Source organism: Barbus barbus (assembly GCF_936440315.1).
Source record: "Barbus barbus genome assembly, chromosome: 3".
Lineage (NCBI taxonomy): Eukaryota > Metazoa > Chordata > Actinopteri > Cypriniformes > Cyprinidae > Barbus > Barbus barbus.
This window is the reverse complement of record NC_136731.1, coordinates 6,926,592-6,943,783: the sequence shown is the minus strand read 5'-3', so window position 1 is coordinate 6,943,783 and position 17,192 is coordinate 6,926,592. Positions and strand designations below refer to the sequence as shown.

General features: G+C 36.7%; 1 protein-coding gene across 1 annotated transcript; it reads right to left on the bottom strand.

Moving 5' to 3' along the window:
• Nucleotides 1-8,792: 8,792 nt before the first annotated feature.
• On the bottom strand, nt 8,793-16,723 carry LOC306858189 (uncharacterized protein; the record flags this gene model as incomplete). The annotated part of the gene is made up of 10 exons (XM_079398609.1): nt 8,793-9,007; nt 10,405-10,561; nt 12,292-12,643; nt 13,205-13,276; nt 13,381-13,425; nt 13,827-13,880; nt 13,988-14,065; nt 14,825-14,899; nt 15,026-15,082; nt 16,531-16,723. 8 exons carry the CDS (start codon nt 16,721-16,723, stop codon nt 12,582-12,584), a joined length of 636 nt encoding a protein of 211 aa, XP_079254735.1. The 3' UTR covers nt 8,793-9,007; nt 10,405-10,561; nt 12,292-12,581.
• Nucleotides 16,724-17,192: the final 469 nt, after the last annotated feature.

Below are 17,192 nucleotides of genomic sequence, written 5' to 3'. Positions count from 1 at the left end.
AGGGAAGCTGTTGGAATTGTGTTTATTTCTTTTGATTGGGAATTCTGTGAAGTCATTGATAATGTTGTTTTTCTCCCTTGTTTTTCTTACTTTTAGTGGTGTGTTGGCCACAATTAACCTAAGAACAAACTGCCTGAGTTATGAACGCTGTTGGGGCTTTTTTGCGTATTGAAAGAGAAATTCTTGTTATGCTAGGCTGTATAGCGGTTCATAAGAATACCGGTGTTTACTTTGTTTAATTTACGTTAATGACAGACAGCACCATGTTTCTAAGGTTGCTGTAATTGTAAGACCTAATCCAATATCCTCCCTGAGACCCATAAGGGAAAACAAGTTTTGTTAAAAAAAAAAAAAAAAAAAAAAAAATATATATATATATATATATATATGTATGTTTATATATCTTTACATTATTTGTAAACATGGCCAAATATTTGGTTTTCCACTATATGCGATATGTATATTTTCATTGTCTCTAATTTGAATAGTAATGTGTTTTTAGGAAACATTTATATGAAAAAATAGCTATAACGAGTAATAAATAGACGACATTTTTTATAATAGCTCATATTTCATATAAATATTTAGCATTTCTTTCCTATTCACTTGTCTCCTAAAATGCCTGACAAGCATGTCCCGGTGTCCTCTACAGTGGACATGAATAAAACAGATGCATGTCTCATAACAGAACGTCATATTCTTATTTAAAACCCCAAAGATGTGAATTTATTACAAAAAAAAATGTAATTGATCAAATCATATTTCTATAAGAGTGCTGAATTTAATCATCCAGTCAATGTCAGTCAGGATAGGGGGGTTGTCATGATGAAATCTCCAAACATTTGGTATCTCTGAATTTTTAACGTTACAGGACAAAATGGTCTCAAAAAATTGTCATCTACGCTACAAAGGAAAACTTCTCAGGCAGATATAATGATAACATGGCCGCATATATTTATGTATGGGCACATATACTTATGTTTTTGGCCATACACGCGCCGAGAACCGCTGTGAGGTTAAAAGGGAATATCGTATTTTCCCGTGAGCGTTCGGCCATTTCTGTGGGTGCTTGAGCAGTGTTCACGCGCTGTCTGAGAAGTGGCCGCGCTTCAGGAGTATGTTTAACGAATTCAGTTCCCTTTCGCATCTGTGAGGATATTCATAGTTTTTTAAATACTTTATTGTAATTATCATTAATAAGTAGGGCCAAACGTTAACATGACAGACATGCGCACGCACAAGTGACGTAACAGATTTAACAGCAATAGGTTGTTTGCCTCTGTTAATAGATTGTATAATTTACTTAGTTCATGTTTTTAAACGTCATTGATAATTGTAGTTATAATTTGTGAAGTATATCGATTAATTAAAGTACTTACCTCCAGAAAACTCAAGTTATTCCTCTCAGCAGGGAGTAGACAGTCAGGATGTGTGCACGCGCTGGCTCTGACTGGCCAGACTTCCGTTTTCGCTACCTATTGTTTCGCGGGCTTTGCACGCGAGTCTGGCAGCAAAGTTTATATATTTTAATATTTATACATATATAAAATGTATATCATCACCCAACATACCTTGTTAAATTATCCTGACATTCAATTATTAATAATAATAAAACTGCTGTGATTGGTTAATAGAGCTTCGCGGCTCTTTTGATGGGTAAAATCGCCATTTTGTGAGACCTCTTTTTGATGCTCCGAAGAGGGATTTTTATTTTATTTTATTTTTTATGCTTACAAAAATATACAGATAATAACAGACAACAACAGAACTAAAACAAATAAAAATAAAATAAAAATCACAAAGGTGGGAATCATGTAAATTAAACATATTGATAAATCATATATTACATGACACTGAAAAAATTAATTAATAAAAGAATTACAAACAGACAAGGAATTACAAACAGACAAGGGCGTAGATTTGGTTTGAACATTGGGGGGGGGGGGTTGAAGTTTGGGTTCTGCATATTTTTCATGTTTCATGTATATATGGGGGGGGGGGGGTTGTAATGCATAGATTTAAATATTGAGGGGGTTATCCTATAAATCCTAAGACATCTTGCCAAAACATTTTGGTAAATGGACAATACCAACAACAAAAAAAAAAGATGAACTACAGTTTCGTCAGAGTTGTCACAGAAAGAACAACTGGAGGAAATATCCTTTTTCAACTTTTTGAGGTAGTGACTTGCAGGGTAGTATTTATGAATTATTTTAAAAGAAATCTCTTTTACTTTATTGGTTAAAAAAAAGAAAAAGATGTGGAACTGCATTATTCCAGTAAGCGGTCACAGACGGTAAAGTAACAATGTTTTGCTGAAAAAGTGAACGGACTGATCGATTGTTTTTACAGGGAGAAGCAAGAGTGAGAGTGCCCACAAAGATAACAGATAATCTGTGTGCATGTGCAAACTACATTAGTCCAAAAAAAGTACTGATTGAATTTTCAGATGTTGCAGGTGGCTGAATTTTTTTTCTGATTACTTTTGATCTAATTGATTGCTGCTTTTCATAAAGCTGTATACATTGCAAATGTCAGTATCCTAGTTTATTTCCATCATTATCCAATATATAAATTAACAAATAAACAACATGCCCTTGGCAATCTAGAATAAGCTATTCATATGTAGGTTACTGATTACTAATGAATGACCAGAATGACTGCTATTACCTAGAATTCCTCAAGTTCAGTGTCAAAGTTAAAGAACAGAATAGTATCTTAATTATACAGACAAATCTGTCGGATTATGACAAAGAAAGGATGACTTAATCCAATGATTCTTTATCAGATCTAAGACAAACAAAGGGAAAAGAACAAAAGTCAGCCTTCTTCCTTTACATTTTAAAACTTAATAACTATGAATTAATATCATACTAAATATCATATCTGGCCCACACACAACAATCCTAAAACTGGTTTGTCGCACACGGGCCAGATCTGGCCCATGAACAGCATGCCACGACTCAAACTAAAGCCGGTTTGTTGCACACGGGCCAGATCTGGCCCACACACAGCAAGCCACGACTCAAACTAAAGCCGGTTTGTTGCACACGGGCCAGATCTGGCCCACACACAGCAAGCCACGACTCAAACTAAAGCCGGTTTGTTGCACACGGGCCAGATCTGGCCCACACACAGCAAGCCACGACTCAAACTAAAGCCGGTTTGTTGCACACGGGCCAGATCTGGCCCACACACAGCAAGCCACGACTCAAACTAAAGCCGGTTTGTTGCACACGGGCCAGATCTGGCCCACACACAGCAAGTCAAGACTCAAACTAAAGCCGGTTTGTTGCACACGGGCCAGATCTGGCCCACACACAGCAAGCCAAGACTCAAACTAAAGCCGGTTTGTTGCACACGGGCCAGATCTGGCCCACACACAGCAAGTCAAGACTCAAACTAAAGCCGGTTTGTTGCACACGGGCCAGATCTGGCCCACACACAGCAAGCCACGACTCAAACTAAAGCCGGTTTGTTGCACACGGGCCAGATCTGGCCCACACACAGCAAGCCAAGACTCAAACTAAAGCCGGTTTGTTGCACACGGGCCAGATCTGGCCCACACACAGCAAGCCAAGACTCAAACTAAAGCCGGTTTGTTGCACACGGGCCAGATCTGGCCCACACACAGCAAGCCAAGACTCAAACTAAAGCCGGTTTGTTGCACACGGGCCAGATCTGGCCCACACACAGCAAGCCACGACTCACACTAAAACCAGCTTGATGTGTGTGGGCCAGAGACGGCCCATATAACCTTTGCCGCTGCCAGAACTGAGCCACATGTGCCATAGTTGGCCCAGATGAGGCCCGGATATGTATGCTATCTGGGTACTTCCTTAAAATATTTGTAAAACTCACTTGGTATACCATCTCTTCCAGGACTCTTTCCATTATTCAACTGCATTATAGCACACTCTATTTCTTCTTTCCTTATCTCCTCATCACTTATTTTTTTATCCTCTAATTCCAATTTTTTCTTTGTTTTCCCTATTAAAAAATCTTTTTCTGTCCTTTCAATTTTTTCTTTACTAAATAACTCCTTATAAAATTCTGTTATTTCTTTTAAAATATCTTCTGTTTCTTTTACTATCTTCCCATTTTCCCCTTTTATTTCTTTGATCATTCCTTCTCTCTGTCTACTTTTTTCCAAATTAAAGAAAAAAAAGCATTTTTCCCCTTCCACTACATATTTTGCCTTACTTCTTAACCTCTCCCCTCTAAATTTCATTTCTTCTATTTCTTTAAGTTTTTCTTCTAATATTAAAATATTTTGCCCATTTTCTCCTCCATCAGTCCACATATCTTTTAATTCCTTTCTTATTTCTTTTTCTTTAAAATCCCTTGCCCTCTTCATAATTTTGCCAAAATCCTGTGCATATTTCCTGATTCTATATTTAACATTATCCCACCATATTCTTTTATCTTCTTTGTACAATTGATTTTTCTGTTCTTCTTTTATCAATTTTTCTATTCCTTCTTTACAACTAATTTCCTTTAAGAAAACTGTATTTAAAATCCATAATCCTGGTCCTCTCTTCATTCCACTCAAATCAACCTGTGCCCATACAATTTTATGATCACTTAATGATATTTCTCTGTAATAAATATTATCAACCACCTTCATGAAATCTCTTTTACATATTATAAAATCTATTCTGCTTGCGCACATAAAATTTTTAATTACTTGTTGCCTTGAAAATTCTCTGATACCTTCGTTTCTTTCTCTCCATATATCCACCATCTCATTCTCTTCCATAATACACTTTAGTTCCTTCCGCCCTCTATCTGATTTAAAAACCATGCCTTCTGCAATATCCAACTTACAAAATACAGTATTGAAGTCTCCAATTATTAAAAAGTCTTTCCATTTTTCCATTAAAATCTTCAGTTTTTTAAAAAATGCCTCTTTTTCCTTTTCTATAACCGGTGCATGTACATTGCATAAAATAACTTTCTGCCCCCCTTCTTCTATTTCCACTGCTAAGCATTTCCCTTCTTCATCATTATACACCATTCGCACATCCTCACACACACTCTTTTTGATTAAGATTGCTACTCCTCTCCCTTTTCTCCCATCTCCATTGTTACATATAACATTCCCTTTCCATTTCTTTTTAAAGTCATTCACTACTTCATCTCTCCAATTCGTCTCTTGAATCATTAAAACATTTGCCCTCCTACAACATTCTTTCAGTCTATCAAATTTTCCGTGATCTAATAACCCACAAACATTAATGGCTGCTATACACAAGAGCATAATACATAAAGCAGTCCATATTATTCTTCTCATTCTGTTTCCTCATTTGTTCCATATAATACCTCAAATCTGTTTTGGTTACTTTCACCTCTATTTATTTCTTTTTCTTTTATTTTAGTTTTCATTAAATGTCTTCTTTTAGCTTTTTCAAAGTTAGGCTTTACCTTTAACATTCGTCTTCTTGTTTTTATCACCTTTTCCCAGTCTTTTTTATTGTCCTCCCTTCTTTCTCCTTCCATCTCCTCCTCTTCTTCCTGACTTTCTGATAGATCTTGTTCCTCTTCTTTACTCCACAGACTCCCACGTTCTTGTTCTATTTCCACATCATTCTCCACATCCTCTTCATCTTGTTCTCCTTCTTCTTTCAACATGATGAAAGGTTCCCTGTCCGTTTGTTGATCAGCTCAATCCGAACTATTGAAGGTAAAAAGTCTATAAATTATATATATTTTTTGAAAATGACCTATCGTTTCGCTAGATAACAACTTCTTCTTCAGCTGTGATCGCGTACAGCCCGTTTAAACACTTCGAAGACTTTTGAAACTGCATTGATCTGGACTTAAAAACGATGGTGACCAATGAAATCCGTTGTTAGATGAAAAATCCAGAAATGTTTTCTTCAAAAAACATAATTTCTCTCCCACTGAGGAAAGAAAGACATGGATATCTTGGATGGCATTGGGGTGAGTAAATAATTAGGAAATTTTCATTTTTGGGTGAACTAATCCTTTAAGGTGTAATTGCACCAAGATTATGATAAAATAAGGCAATTTTATGCGAATCATATTGCCTGATATGAATGTGTCTGTTGTGTTTTCATCCTCAGTGATGGGAATGTTGAATGATTCCTCTTCACAAGCTACTACTCCAATTGATGAGTCTAGCACTGGTGAAGATTCATTCGTTAGTGACATTGATGATTACATCACCAGCAATAACTCCACACTAAAAACCACAGCTGCAAGGAGCTCAGCTTTGGTCATGTCAAAGAGAAGTCAAGCCTCACCAAATGTGCCAAGTCAAGCCTCACCCATTATGCCAAGTCAAGCCTCACCCATTATGCCAAGTCAAGCCTCACCCAGCGTGTCAAGTCGAGCATCATTTTCTGCATCGGAGAGTGGGTCCTCCCCTTTCGCCAGGGAAAATAATAGCTGGCATTATAGCTTTGCTATACCATGGAGTAAGTTACCCTCAAGTACAAGACAGGTATTAGAAAATGAGCAGAGGCCATCTGCAGCAGAGCGAAGAGAGACTGTAAGGATTGTGGTGGCTGAAATATTTACGGTGTGCCAGAAACCTGGAAAGCGGCACATTGCTGAAATGGCAAGGAAGATGGTTATTCACTACCCCAAATCCTTTCGAGATGAGATCGAGGGCCAGGTTGTCGGCACTGGGTATGATTCCCTTGTAAAACAGTTAATGTCTCGTATCGATCATTTCAGGCGACTCCAAGCTCCTCCTACCAATAAAAGGTTCTCTAAAAGTGGTAGCCCTGAGAACGTAAAGAAAGGGTGTAAAGATGCATATGGCTGCATTAACCCTGACCCAGAGCTTCCTACTGGTGAAACTAAACAATTGCAAGAGCAAAAACAAGAAGAGCTAATTAAGATGTTTAAAGACAAAGATAAAGATGAAAAGAAAATGGAAAAATTGATGGTGGAGACGTTTCCCTCACAGAGAAGAGACATATTATCAGGACTGAAAGAGACCGAAGAGATATTTCAGGTGTGGCCTTACCTCTTCCAGGAAATTGGAATGAGGCTTCATTTCAGAGAACTAACAGGCATCCAGATTGATGACACCTTTGAAGAGGCCACAGCTTCCAAGATCCGGAGAATCTTGCGGTACTTTCAATTTGTCCAAACGGATCCATCAAGCAGAGTAGGCACTGTTCTTAACCAAACTCTGGAAGGAGGTGATGAAACTTGTGCAGCTGTTCTGATGCTTCTAGCCCATTTCAAAGAGCAACAAGACAAGATGTTTCTAATTGTCGATGACACTGCCATTGCAACTGATGTTGACACCACTAAGCTTCCATGGAACCCCTGCGTTGTGGTTTGTGGTAGGTTGCGCAAGTAACTTTAATTTGTTGGTTCAATTACTTATTTTAAAATTGTTTACACAAGTAACAGGTCAAGAAAGTGTATTGTACAAAGCTAAACAAATGTCTTGAGCTAAAGAAATCATGTAACAATTTTTTGCCAGTTTTAATTGTTTACATTGCACAGTTGCTGTTGTTTTTTTTTGCAGTATATATAAACACTATGGGGCTGTTTACGAATGAAGCTAACTAAGCCATATACCATTTTAATGAAACTGATTGCACCGTTTACAGGAAACAGCCCACTCACTGCCAAGATGTTCATGGTTGCAGTGGATCAGTTAATAGTTAACGATCAGCTTCCAAGCTTCAACAAAGCATTCCAGATGATGTTCTGCTCATATTACCTGCACAACATTGACTATCCAGTGGAAATGGCAGCTACGCTGGAGTTCATACAGAGGTATCTGTTCATTATGCTTTACACATTGAAAATGTTGACAGGATTTTTAGACCTGCTAAAATCAGTTCTATCATTTATCTCGAAGTTAAAGTTAAAAAAGGATCTGTTCATTCTCTGGAGTGTAACAACAAAAGTTAAAGGCTATTGGTGCCCTCTGCAGGCAGTTGTTAATACTAAATGGAGTATAGCTGCAAAAAATAGTAGACTGAAGTAGAGGGCTGCATTGGGATTGGGACCCGCCGGGTCCCGCGGGACCCAACGCAAATCTCGCGGGAGCGCGCGGATTGAACTTTGCTGCGGGCGGGAATGGGCGGCTAAAAAAAAACACTGCGGGATCGGGAGGTAGCCTAGCGACATGATGTCATTGTCAACAAAATCAAAGTACTTGAAGTCTAAAGAAACGCGCGGTAGCCTAAGCGTTTTAGATGTCCCCGATAGCCCAGGCTATATTCATCTTCCCTACCAGTGCGTCAGAATACATGCAGGTCAGGGAAAGAAACAAACATGAATCTCTTTAATAATAGCAATACAATACGTTTTTTTTTTTCCTGCGGGACGGAAGACACAAAATCAATGCATCTCTATTATCGTGCGGGAATAAATTCTCAGAGTTTTGCGGGTGCGGGCGGGAGTGGACATACATATTGCGGGAGCGGGTGGGAGTGTCCCAGATAGCACAGGTACGTCGCGGGGACGTCTGTGCGATGTGTGCGTTTGCATCTGGGAGACGTATTTTTAAGGGCGTTTGCTCATCTGGAATACGTCGCATAGACGTCCTTTCCCGACGTTCCAAGGACATCTGGTGGACGAATTATAGACGTTAAATATTAGAATGTTACGTCTATGAGACATCTGATTTACATAGTATAGACGTCGTTCATAATTAGACGTTTTAGACGTTCCTTCATATTTACCGCTATTGATAACAGTAAATATTATCAGTTACACTGATTATACTTGTGTCTACACATATATGATAACTAAACCCGATTATTTTCCACTCAGAATGAAAGAACACAACAGCTGTTGAATAATTTGTATCATTTTATTAAATGTGAATGAAAATAAGCAGTCATTTGTTATATAATTATTATTATTTATTAATCCTGAAACAAACAAACAACAAAAAGCAAATTGATTTAAGACGGCGTTCTTCCTGGGGCCAAGCGGAGATAATCCTTAACATGTTTTTCAGCCTCTGCTTCAGTTGGCGAGGGCAGCACGGGATTCTTCAGAGCTGCTCCTGTATGTTAAAAAGGGCAAACTAGAATAAGTTTAACAAATACAACTTCTCGAATTAGTCATATTTTTCGTGCTTGTATGCATAAAGTGCACGCCGACCCAAACAAATCCATGCATTAACTGCGCAAAATAACGTAAAATAAAACATTTATTTCGTCTCATACGTCTATTTAATTGTTCATATGATCCAGAGGGCCAAGTTACTACCTGATAATGATCAGCCTATGCTAATAAAATCTAATTAATATAGAGAATTGATGTGCAGTTAATGCTTGTCAACTGTTTTTAATATTAGTCAGCGTTTTAGGATGTCATGTAACATACTTCATGTATGTGCTTTCAAATTGACTGGTCGCTGTTCATTTCCAGTGGTGCTGAAACTCTGCTTCAGTCATAAAAACTTTAAACTTCGCTATTGTCTCTCGTGTAATCAGTTTCAGGTTCTTTTAGTGTAACTCTCAACACTAAAACATTAGTGGGGAGACAGCCTGAGTCGAATATTAATAATTGTATATTAAGTCTACTTCGAAAACTGGACTGGTCAGATTCAAGGAATCGACTCTTTTGGAGTCGACTCTTCATCACTACTGCGCACGTGCTTCCGAAAGTGAACTGAGGTACGTAGCCTGATTCATTGTCATCAATATGTGTGGTGGTCAGTCAAATATATATTTGATTTTATATAAATTAAATCGAACAAATAAAGCATTACCTTAATTTCGACAAATAGGTGTTTCTGTGGTTTAATCAAGTCGCGGTAACAGCAGAATTTGTGGTTCATCAACAGTTCTCTGTCACTTAGCCTAATTGTGTTAATATTAAAACAAACGTTTCCATTTCTAAAATGCTTTTGTGTATATGAAACAACATTTTACACTGTTTAAACGGCATATATCTGCTGGTAGGCACATGCATCTTAATATAAAAAGAGATAATGTAGGCCTAAGTCTGTATGAAAAGCTCATGAGGAGTAATCACGCTTTATGGAGCTGTATCAACAGTTATTGCATACAATTTTTGAATGCACAGGTAACACTTTACAATATGGTGTAATTTGTTAACATTAGTTAATGCATTAACTAGCATTAGTGAACAATGCACAACACATTTGCTACACTATCACTATTTATTAATCTTAGTTATTGTTTGTTAATAAAAAATTCAGGCGTTCATTGTTCGGTCATGTTAATTCACAGTGCATTATCCAATGTTAACGAACAACTTATGATTTTAATGCATTAATAAATGCTGAAATTAACATTAACTAAGATCAATAAACGAAGAAGTATTGTTAATTCTTAGTTCATGTTAACTAATGTAGTTAACTAATGTTAACTAATTAACCTTAATGTAAAGTGTTACCCGTACACTGTACATTGGAACACATTTAGGACGTACCTATTAAGAGTGCTCCTATGTTTGTTTTCCTGATCCCTCTCTTTTCTCCCCTTCCACACCAGTTCAGTTGTTTGGCTACAGGACCAAAAACCTTGGAGCATATTCTCCATATGGTTTTCTTCAGTGTGTGTCCTCCGCTGATGGATAACCTGTTCACCTAAAAATAAAAGGTCATTTCAAAACATTACAGACAAGCACAAACATTATGGCCCTGTTTCACAGACAGGGACAGAGCTGGGTAGTAGTTAGGTTTTACACATTTTAAATAATGCAATCATGTAATGCAACTACTTTTAGAATTCTTTTAAATTATTTTTGACCTAACTTGTCAAATCACATTGATTTAAATAGGATAATCAAAGTATCATATGGACATAAAAATACAAAGATTAAGTAAATATATTTTAGCTGTTGTTATTAACAGCATGAAGTGCATTAAACTTTATATTACATCAAGGTTTCCCAAACTGGTGTTTGTGAAGGAACTGCAGGGGGTTTAATGAAAAGCTAATAAGGATTTAAATAACTATATATATATATATATATATATTAAATGTTAAAAATATAAAAAATAAAGCATTTTAAAATCAAGCATTTTTTTCAATTAAAAAAAACTTACTAATAAAATCTATATTTTATTTGTTTACCTGCATTTCATGTGACCATAACCAATGTCAGAGAACCAATGAACATACAAAAGTGATACTTAATTATTAAAATATTTATTTTCAAATCTCAGGAGTACTTCAAGTAAATATATTAGGTGAAAGAGGATCCAATGACAAAAAAGTTTTTGAATTTGTGCATTTTACTGTTTGAAAGACAAAAGCCTTCCAAAGACATATAAATACATGGTTAAACCTACAGGGTAATGATTCAAACAAAAATTAATGCGTTCATCATCAGTAGATGCAATGTTCTTAAACCTGGAATTATTTTTGTAAATTATATTTATGTTGCCACCTGACTAATGACTGATCTCTGTGTGAATGTCAACAAAACCTGAAGCCTTTCTAATTGTATATTAGCAGCAGGCTATTTTAGAAAGGAAAATTTAAAAGATGAAAAAGAGGAATTGGGGGAAAATTAAATTCTGAATAATCTATTGTTATTATGTAAATAATCATGTAATCCATAAAAAAGTTACTGTAGTCTGATTACGAGTATGTTAAAATGTAATTTAATCTAATTCCAAGTACTTAATTTTTGGAATCTGATTACGTAATTCAGATTACATGTAATCAGTTACTGCCCAGGGGTGCGTTTCCCGAACAACGACGTAACTCTTTACGTTAACCACCATAGTATGATACATAATTTTTGGAAACAAAAATACATAATTAAAATGCATTTTATATTTAGATTGAATAGAATATACAGACAGTACTGCATGTTCGCTTGCTTGTTGTGCCCAAGAGCATGTGTAATTAAGCCCATATGTCTTACAAACAAGAAACTATGCTTCTAACCACAGGTCGAGAACTGTAGTTCCAACCACGTAAGTTTGTGACACTGATTGCGAACGTTCATTTGAACTATGGTTTCGGGAAACACCGAATCGTTGAACTATGCTGGTAACGATGGAACTTGCGACCATACTTAACGATGCTTTTGGGAAACGCACCCCAGCTCTGGACAGGGATTGGTTTGAATGAGGACTATAGGTCTTAGTTTTGCTTTTATAAAAATGCTGTGTGCATCTTGAGACAAAACAATGGCACTGACGTATTGTAAGGTATTTCATTGCAAGTTATTTTCAGTTAAGACAGCTCACACTTGCATTTTAGTCTGGGACTAGCCTTAAGCTTTGTCTGTGAAACCGGGTATATAATAGACATTATTTACTTCACTACAACTGTTAAACCTACAAATGTCAATGATTTTTACCATCTTTTGCATCATTGCTTTTTCTGATAATTGTCTTTCCAGTTTGTCTAGTTCCTCCATGGTTTTGAGAGGAAAGACATCATCCTCACTGTCCACCACCAGCAGCACTGGAGCATTGGAACGGCTGTTAGCTGCAAGGGACTGGACCACTGAAGTTAGATGACTGATCTTCATGTCCAGTTCGTTGAGTCCCTCCAGAATTGCCCTCTCAACAGCTGCAACAAAGTAGGTTTATCTGGGAGAGAATTTTTATTAAACTATAAAATGTATAATTTTACAAATTTAGTGTTTCAATTTAACGTACGTGTACATTGATTAGTGATGCAGCTCCATCGTCTCACACCAGAAGCACCTGCAAGCACAAAAAGCTCTGAAATGTGCTAAAACTAACACGTCATAAAAATGATGTTGCTAAAGATATGGCTACATGCTTAAAGCCTTGGGCTGATGATACATGGGGCAACTTTTTGGGCAGCGTTGCTGTCAACAGGCAACCAAGTGAGACACAGGGCCCACGACCGATCTAAAGTATCCAAATAGAAATGTGTTACCCATTCTCAACGGGAAAGTGCCCAAGCAACATTTCTCAAAAAAGTTGCTCATCAGCCTAAAACAATTTTATTTTAATGCTTAAAAACTTGTAAATATATTCATTTGATTGCATGTAGTTTCCATGATTAAGCTGGATTAAACTGCAAATCACAGGATCCAGAAAAGTAAAAAACACAAAACTATATTTAGGGAAAGTAAAACTGAATTAAAAAATGAAACAAAACTACAAAGCAGGCTGGAGTGGTAGCCTCGTGGTCAGTGCTTCCATATTGTGGTCAGAGGCATCAAACCATGGGTCCTCTCAGTTTTCTGAGCAAAATGGAAATGAAAATGAATATTATTATTATTATTTTTTACTTACTCTGCATTCTTCCTTGATGTGTGGTTGATGGTCTTTGGTCATTAGAAAGTCTCAGGACAGAGAATGTGTTCTCTAATTATACAGAAAAAAATGTTGTATTAGCTTGTGTTAGGCTGTGACTCATTTGCAATGAATGTGTTTTTGATTTCCTCCATATGCTAATTAATGCTTTTTACCTTGAGTGGTAGATGGGTGTTCTTCCCAAGTTTCCAGCTGGTGGTCTGCAAGAAAGAAGCTCTCTCTTAAATGAGCTTAATTGACATTACAAAAGGTAATCTTTCTACTGCTGCAACTGAATTGTGCTCTCTTGCTTTGTATTTTAGCTTTAGTTTTACATTCTTGCTATTCACATTTTCTGTAGTAACCTTAGATGAAATGCTACAGTATTTACCAAAAGTGAGACATTAGGGCTGTGCAATTAATCGCAAGATGAATTGCATTTGATTATGAACGCGATATTGCCTAGCTTGTCAGTGAACTATGGCTCTGTGTATTAACTGCCACTCCATTTGAAAATAGGTGATGGTGATTTGGTGCCAATCACAGAACTGGCTTTACTGACGAGATGTGAATGATAATCGCATGTGATTAATTGCACAGCCCTATGAGACATACAACTTACGTGGTGTTCTGTCTTGGTTGGCACTTGAAGGTCTCAGCACAGAAAATGCATTTTCTGATGGATTGCACAGAAAATGCTGAATTACCTAATGTGAGGCTCATGTGTGCAGTAATTGTCCTTTTGATTTCTTTTACCAAATACTAATTAATGCTTTTTTTTACCTTGAATCTTAGGTGAGTGTTCACCCCAAGCCTCTTGTGGCTCGTCTGCCTGGGAGAAGCTCATGGGATCATCTGGAGCTGAGAATGATGGTACTGGTAAATTTAGTTTGTGAAAAGTAATTTTACATGACATTTTAATTTTTAATGGCTGGTTTTCATTCATTAAAGAGTATTGCAACATCTGACATTAGGCAGAATAAGCACATGACTAAACATCTACAGTGTGTGCATAATCATTACGCATTCATATATCTGATCAAATTTTTTTCCAAGTACATTTTCCCAATTACAAACCATATCACATAACCACACTACTAAAGTCTTATGCAGTTAATATCTTTTCTTCTCAACCTGTTTTTTGTGACCCTGCTACACCAAGGAGTATTTCTTGTCCAATGGTCACACCTCAGTTTTGCAATTGCTATAGTGTTGCATCTTTCTACTAGGAATTTTATTTTATTTATTTTTTTACTTTCAATTGTGAGTTAAATCTCTTTATTTATTTTTTTTGCCAATTTTACCTGTAAAATAAAAAATGCTTATTTTTGCACACCTGAATACAAAACGTTTTTAACTTCAGGTGCTCTTAACAATTATAGAACACATAAATTATTAGTAGTTTTTGAGATTGTTATTTGGAATTGGTAAAATGTACTAAAAATATGATCAAAATATCAACTTGCATAATAATTGTCCACAAACTGCATGTCAGCGGTGTCTATTCAGCGATCAGAAACTTGACCCACCCTGTCATGGAGTCAGCCTTTTGAGTTGTCATAAATGCTGTGAATTTACAACTTTACATTGTGTTTCCAGTATTCATGTAGAGCCCATTACCTTGACAGCTGGGGAAAGTCTCAAAACAGGCCTGCTGTGGCTTTTCCATGGCCCTTTGGTGGTGATTAACAAATGCTGTTGAAAGAATTGGTATGTACAGTCTTGGCCAAAAATATCGGCACCCTTGGTGGAACATTCATTAGCATGGCACAAAGTGCTTGAAACATCCAAAAATATCAGTTTTCTAAATTTAAAACTTACGATTGCTGAAAGAGTTCACTGCTTTGCTTGATGTAAGCAGAGGTCGTACAACAGGACCTGAAAAAAAAAAAAATAGTGCTCAGCAGTCACACACACTTATGTACAGCAGTCATTTGACTGCTTTTATTGTATTTTTACCTTTTGTCTTGATGTGTTTTAGGGGTGTTAGAGCTTTTGGTGCAGGAGGGACTTTTGGTGCAGGCGGAACTTTTGGTGTAGGTGGAGCTTTCTCTCTATTAATTTTCTTTTTTTTGTGGGGGGTATCATAAGGCTCATCATCTGATGAGTATATTTTCTTTCTAAGGGCAAAATAAGGGAATTAGATTATTTTACAAAGCTGGATTACATACATAACACTGGCATGTTTGTCAGTTGAAAGAAAAATTATATTACAAAGCTGGATTATATAGATAATAACACTGGCATGTTTGTCAATTGGAAAAAAAACTTTAAAAAAACAATGAGAACAATGTAATTTTGTCTCGCAATTCAAACTCCAAAAAGGGTGCATGCTACTGTACTTTTTGTGGTATATATACAAGTCTTCTGATACTGTTCTGTAACTTAAGAAGGTTAGGAAAAGGCCAAAATATAGTGTAAAAAAAAACTGAATCTGGCACAATTCTTGCTTTGCATGTGGCAAAAAATTGGCACAATTGACCCTTCGCAGGAAGTTTGATTGACAGGTGATCTGACCAATCATAAGGTAAAATCTGCGATTGTAGTCCGACAAACAAACCAGACCGGAGAGTAACGACCGGATTAACGTCAGAGGACTAAACAAATTTTTGTATTGACGTATTTTCGTGTTAAAACAAGATACCTTATGATGCTCATACAAGTTTATTTTATGCTGTAACTAGTAAAGAGGAAGAGGTGATCAGTTCACGTGCCACTTAAACTGATTTATTGTTTGAAAAATGAAAGGATTAAAGCTGAGGCTTTCTCTCATACTTGAAGGAACCTGCTCTGTCTTGTCTGCTGGTGCAATGACATTTTCTTCTTTGCCACCGCAATGTATTTTTCACTGCTTGAGAACAGGATGTGTGGCGTGAGTCTCATGGCTTGTTGGACATAGCAACAGTAACTAAGGGCGAAGGGTCTTTGAAAAGGGTCAATTGATGACACATTAGTAACTGAACATACCTGGTTTCTAATTGTGATTGACATGTGAAAGCTGGGGCTGAATTCTAGATTATAAATAAATAACTTAAATTTATCTTTGTTGCTCACATAAACTTTGTATAGCTTCAGAAGAAGCTATTTTCAAAGTGAATTATGCATTTTTACAACTTACTTGTGCATTCTTTTTAAAGAAACTTCAGATTCTGAGATGTCAGAAGAGTAGCATGCCCTTTTCCATTTTTTGGAAATGTTGTCAAAAGATGCTGAAAGAACCAAAGTATGTGAACTTAATTCATAAAAATTAAGCTATGGAATGTCATGTATTACTGATTTTACCATCTGTTTTAATGTTTATTTAAAGTGTAGTTTAACCTGCTTACTCGACTCGTGTAGAATTCTGGCCTGATGCTTGGTCCAACCCTTATCTGGCTGTGGTGCCTCCATAGACCTGACGCTCTTCAGTAACCGGTCCAACTCTTTGTATGGAGGCCACCACGAGTGGCCATCTGAGTACCAGGACTTTGCTACAGGACCGGTACTCGCTTCTCCGACGAACTCCACTATCAGGTACATGTTTTTTTTGTTTTTTTGGCTGCAACAACCTAGAGCCCCATAATGTGTAACACCTATTACATTTCAGTTGTTCATATGCATTATCTAATTACCCAAAATAAATGTAGCAAGTCAAAAAGGAAAAAAGAGGGAAAAAATGAATTATTGTGTGTGTAAAAGAGGGACTGAAACAAAATAACGGTCATAAGGAACTAAGTAAGCTTTCGCCTCAATGTTCTCAAACTTGCAGAAATGTGTTGGTCCTGAGATGCCATCAACTAGATGAATACCAAGTGCTGAAGATGGAAGGGGATAATCAAAAAAAGTTCATGATTGCTGAAGGTAGTGTAGGCCACGTAAATGTCATCCCTCGCTGAAATTATGTTTTGCAACTTTCCCATCAATGTAAACAAAACTGTTGGCCTGGTCCAGTTTCAGAGTGTAAGAGCATGTTTTTATTTCTTTGTACTGTGAAGCTCCATGAAGACAC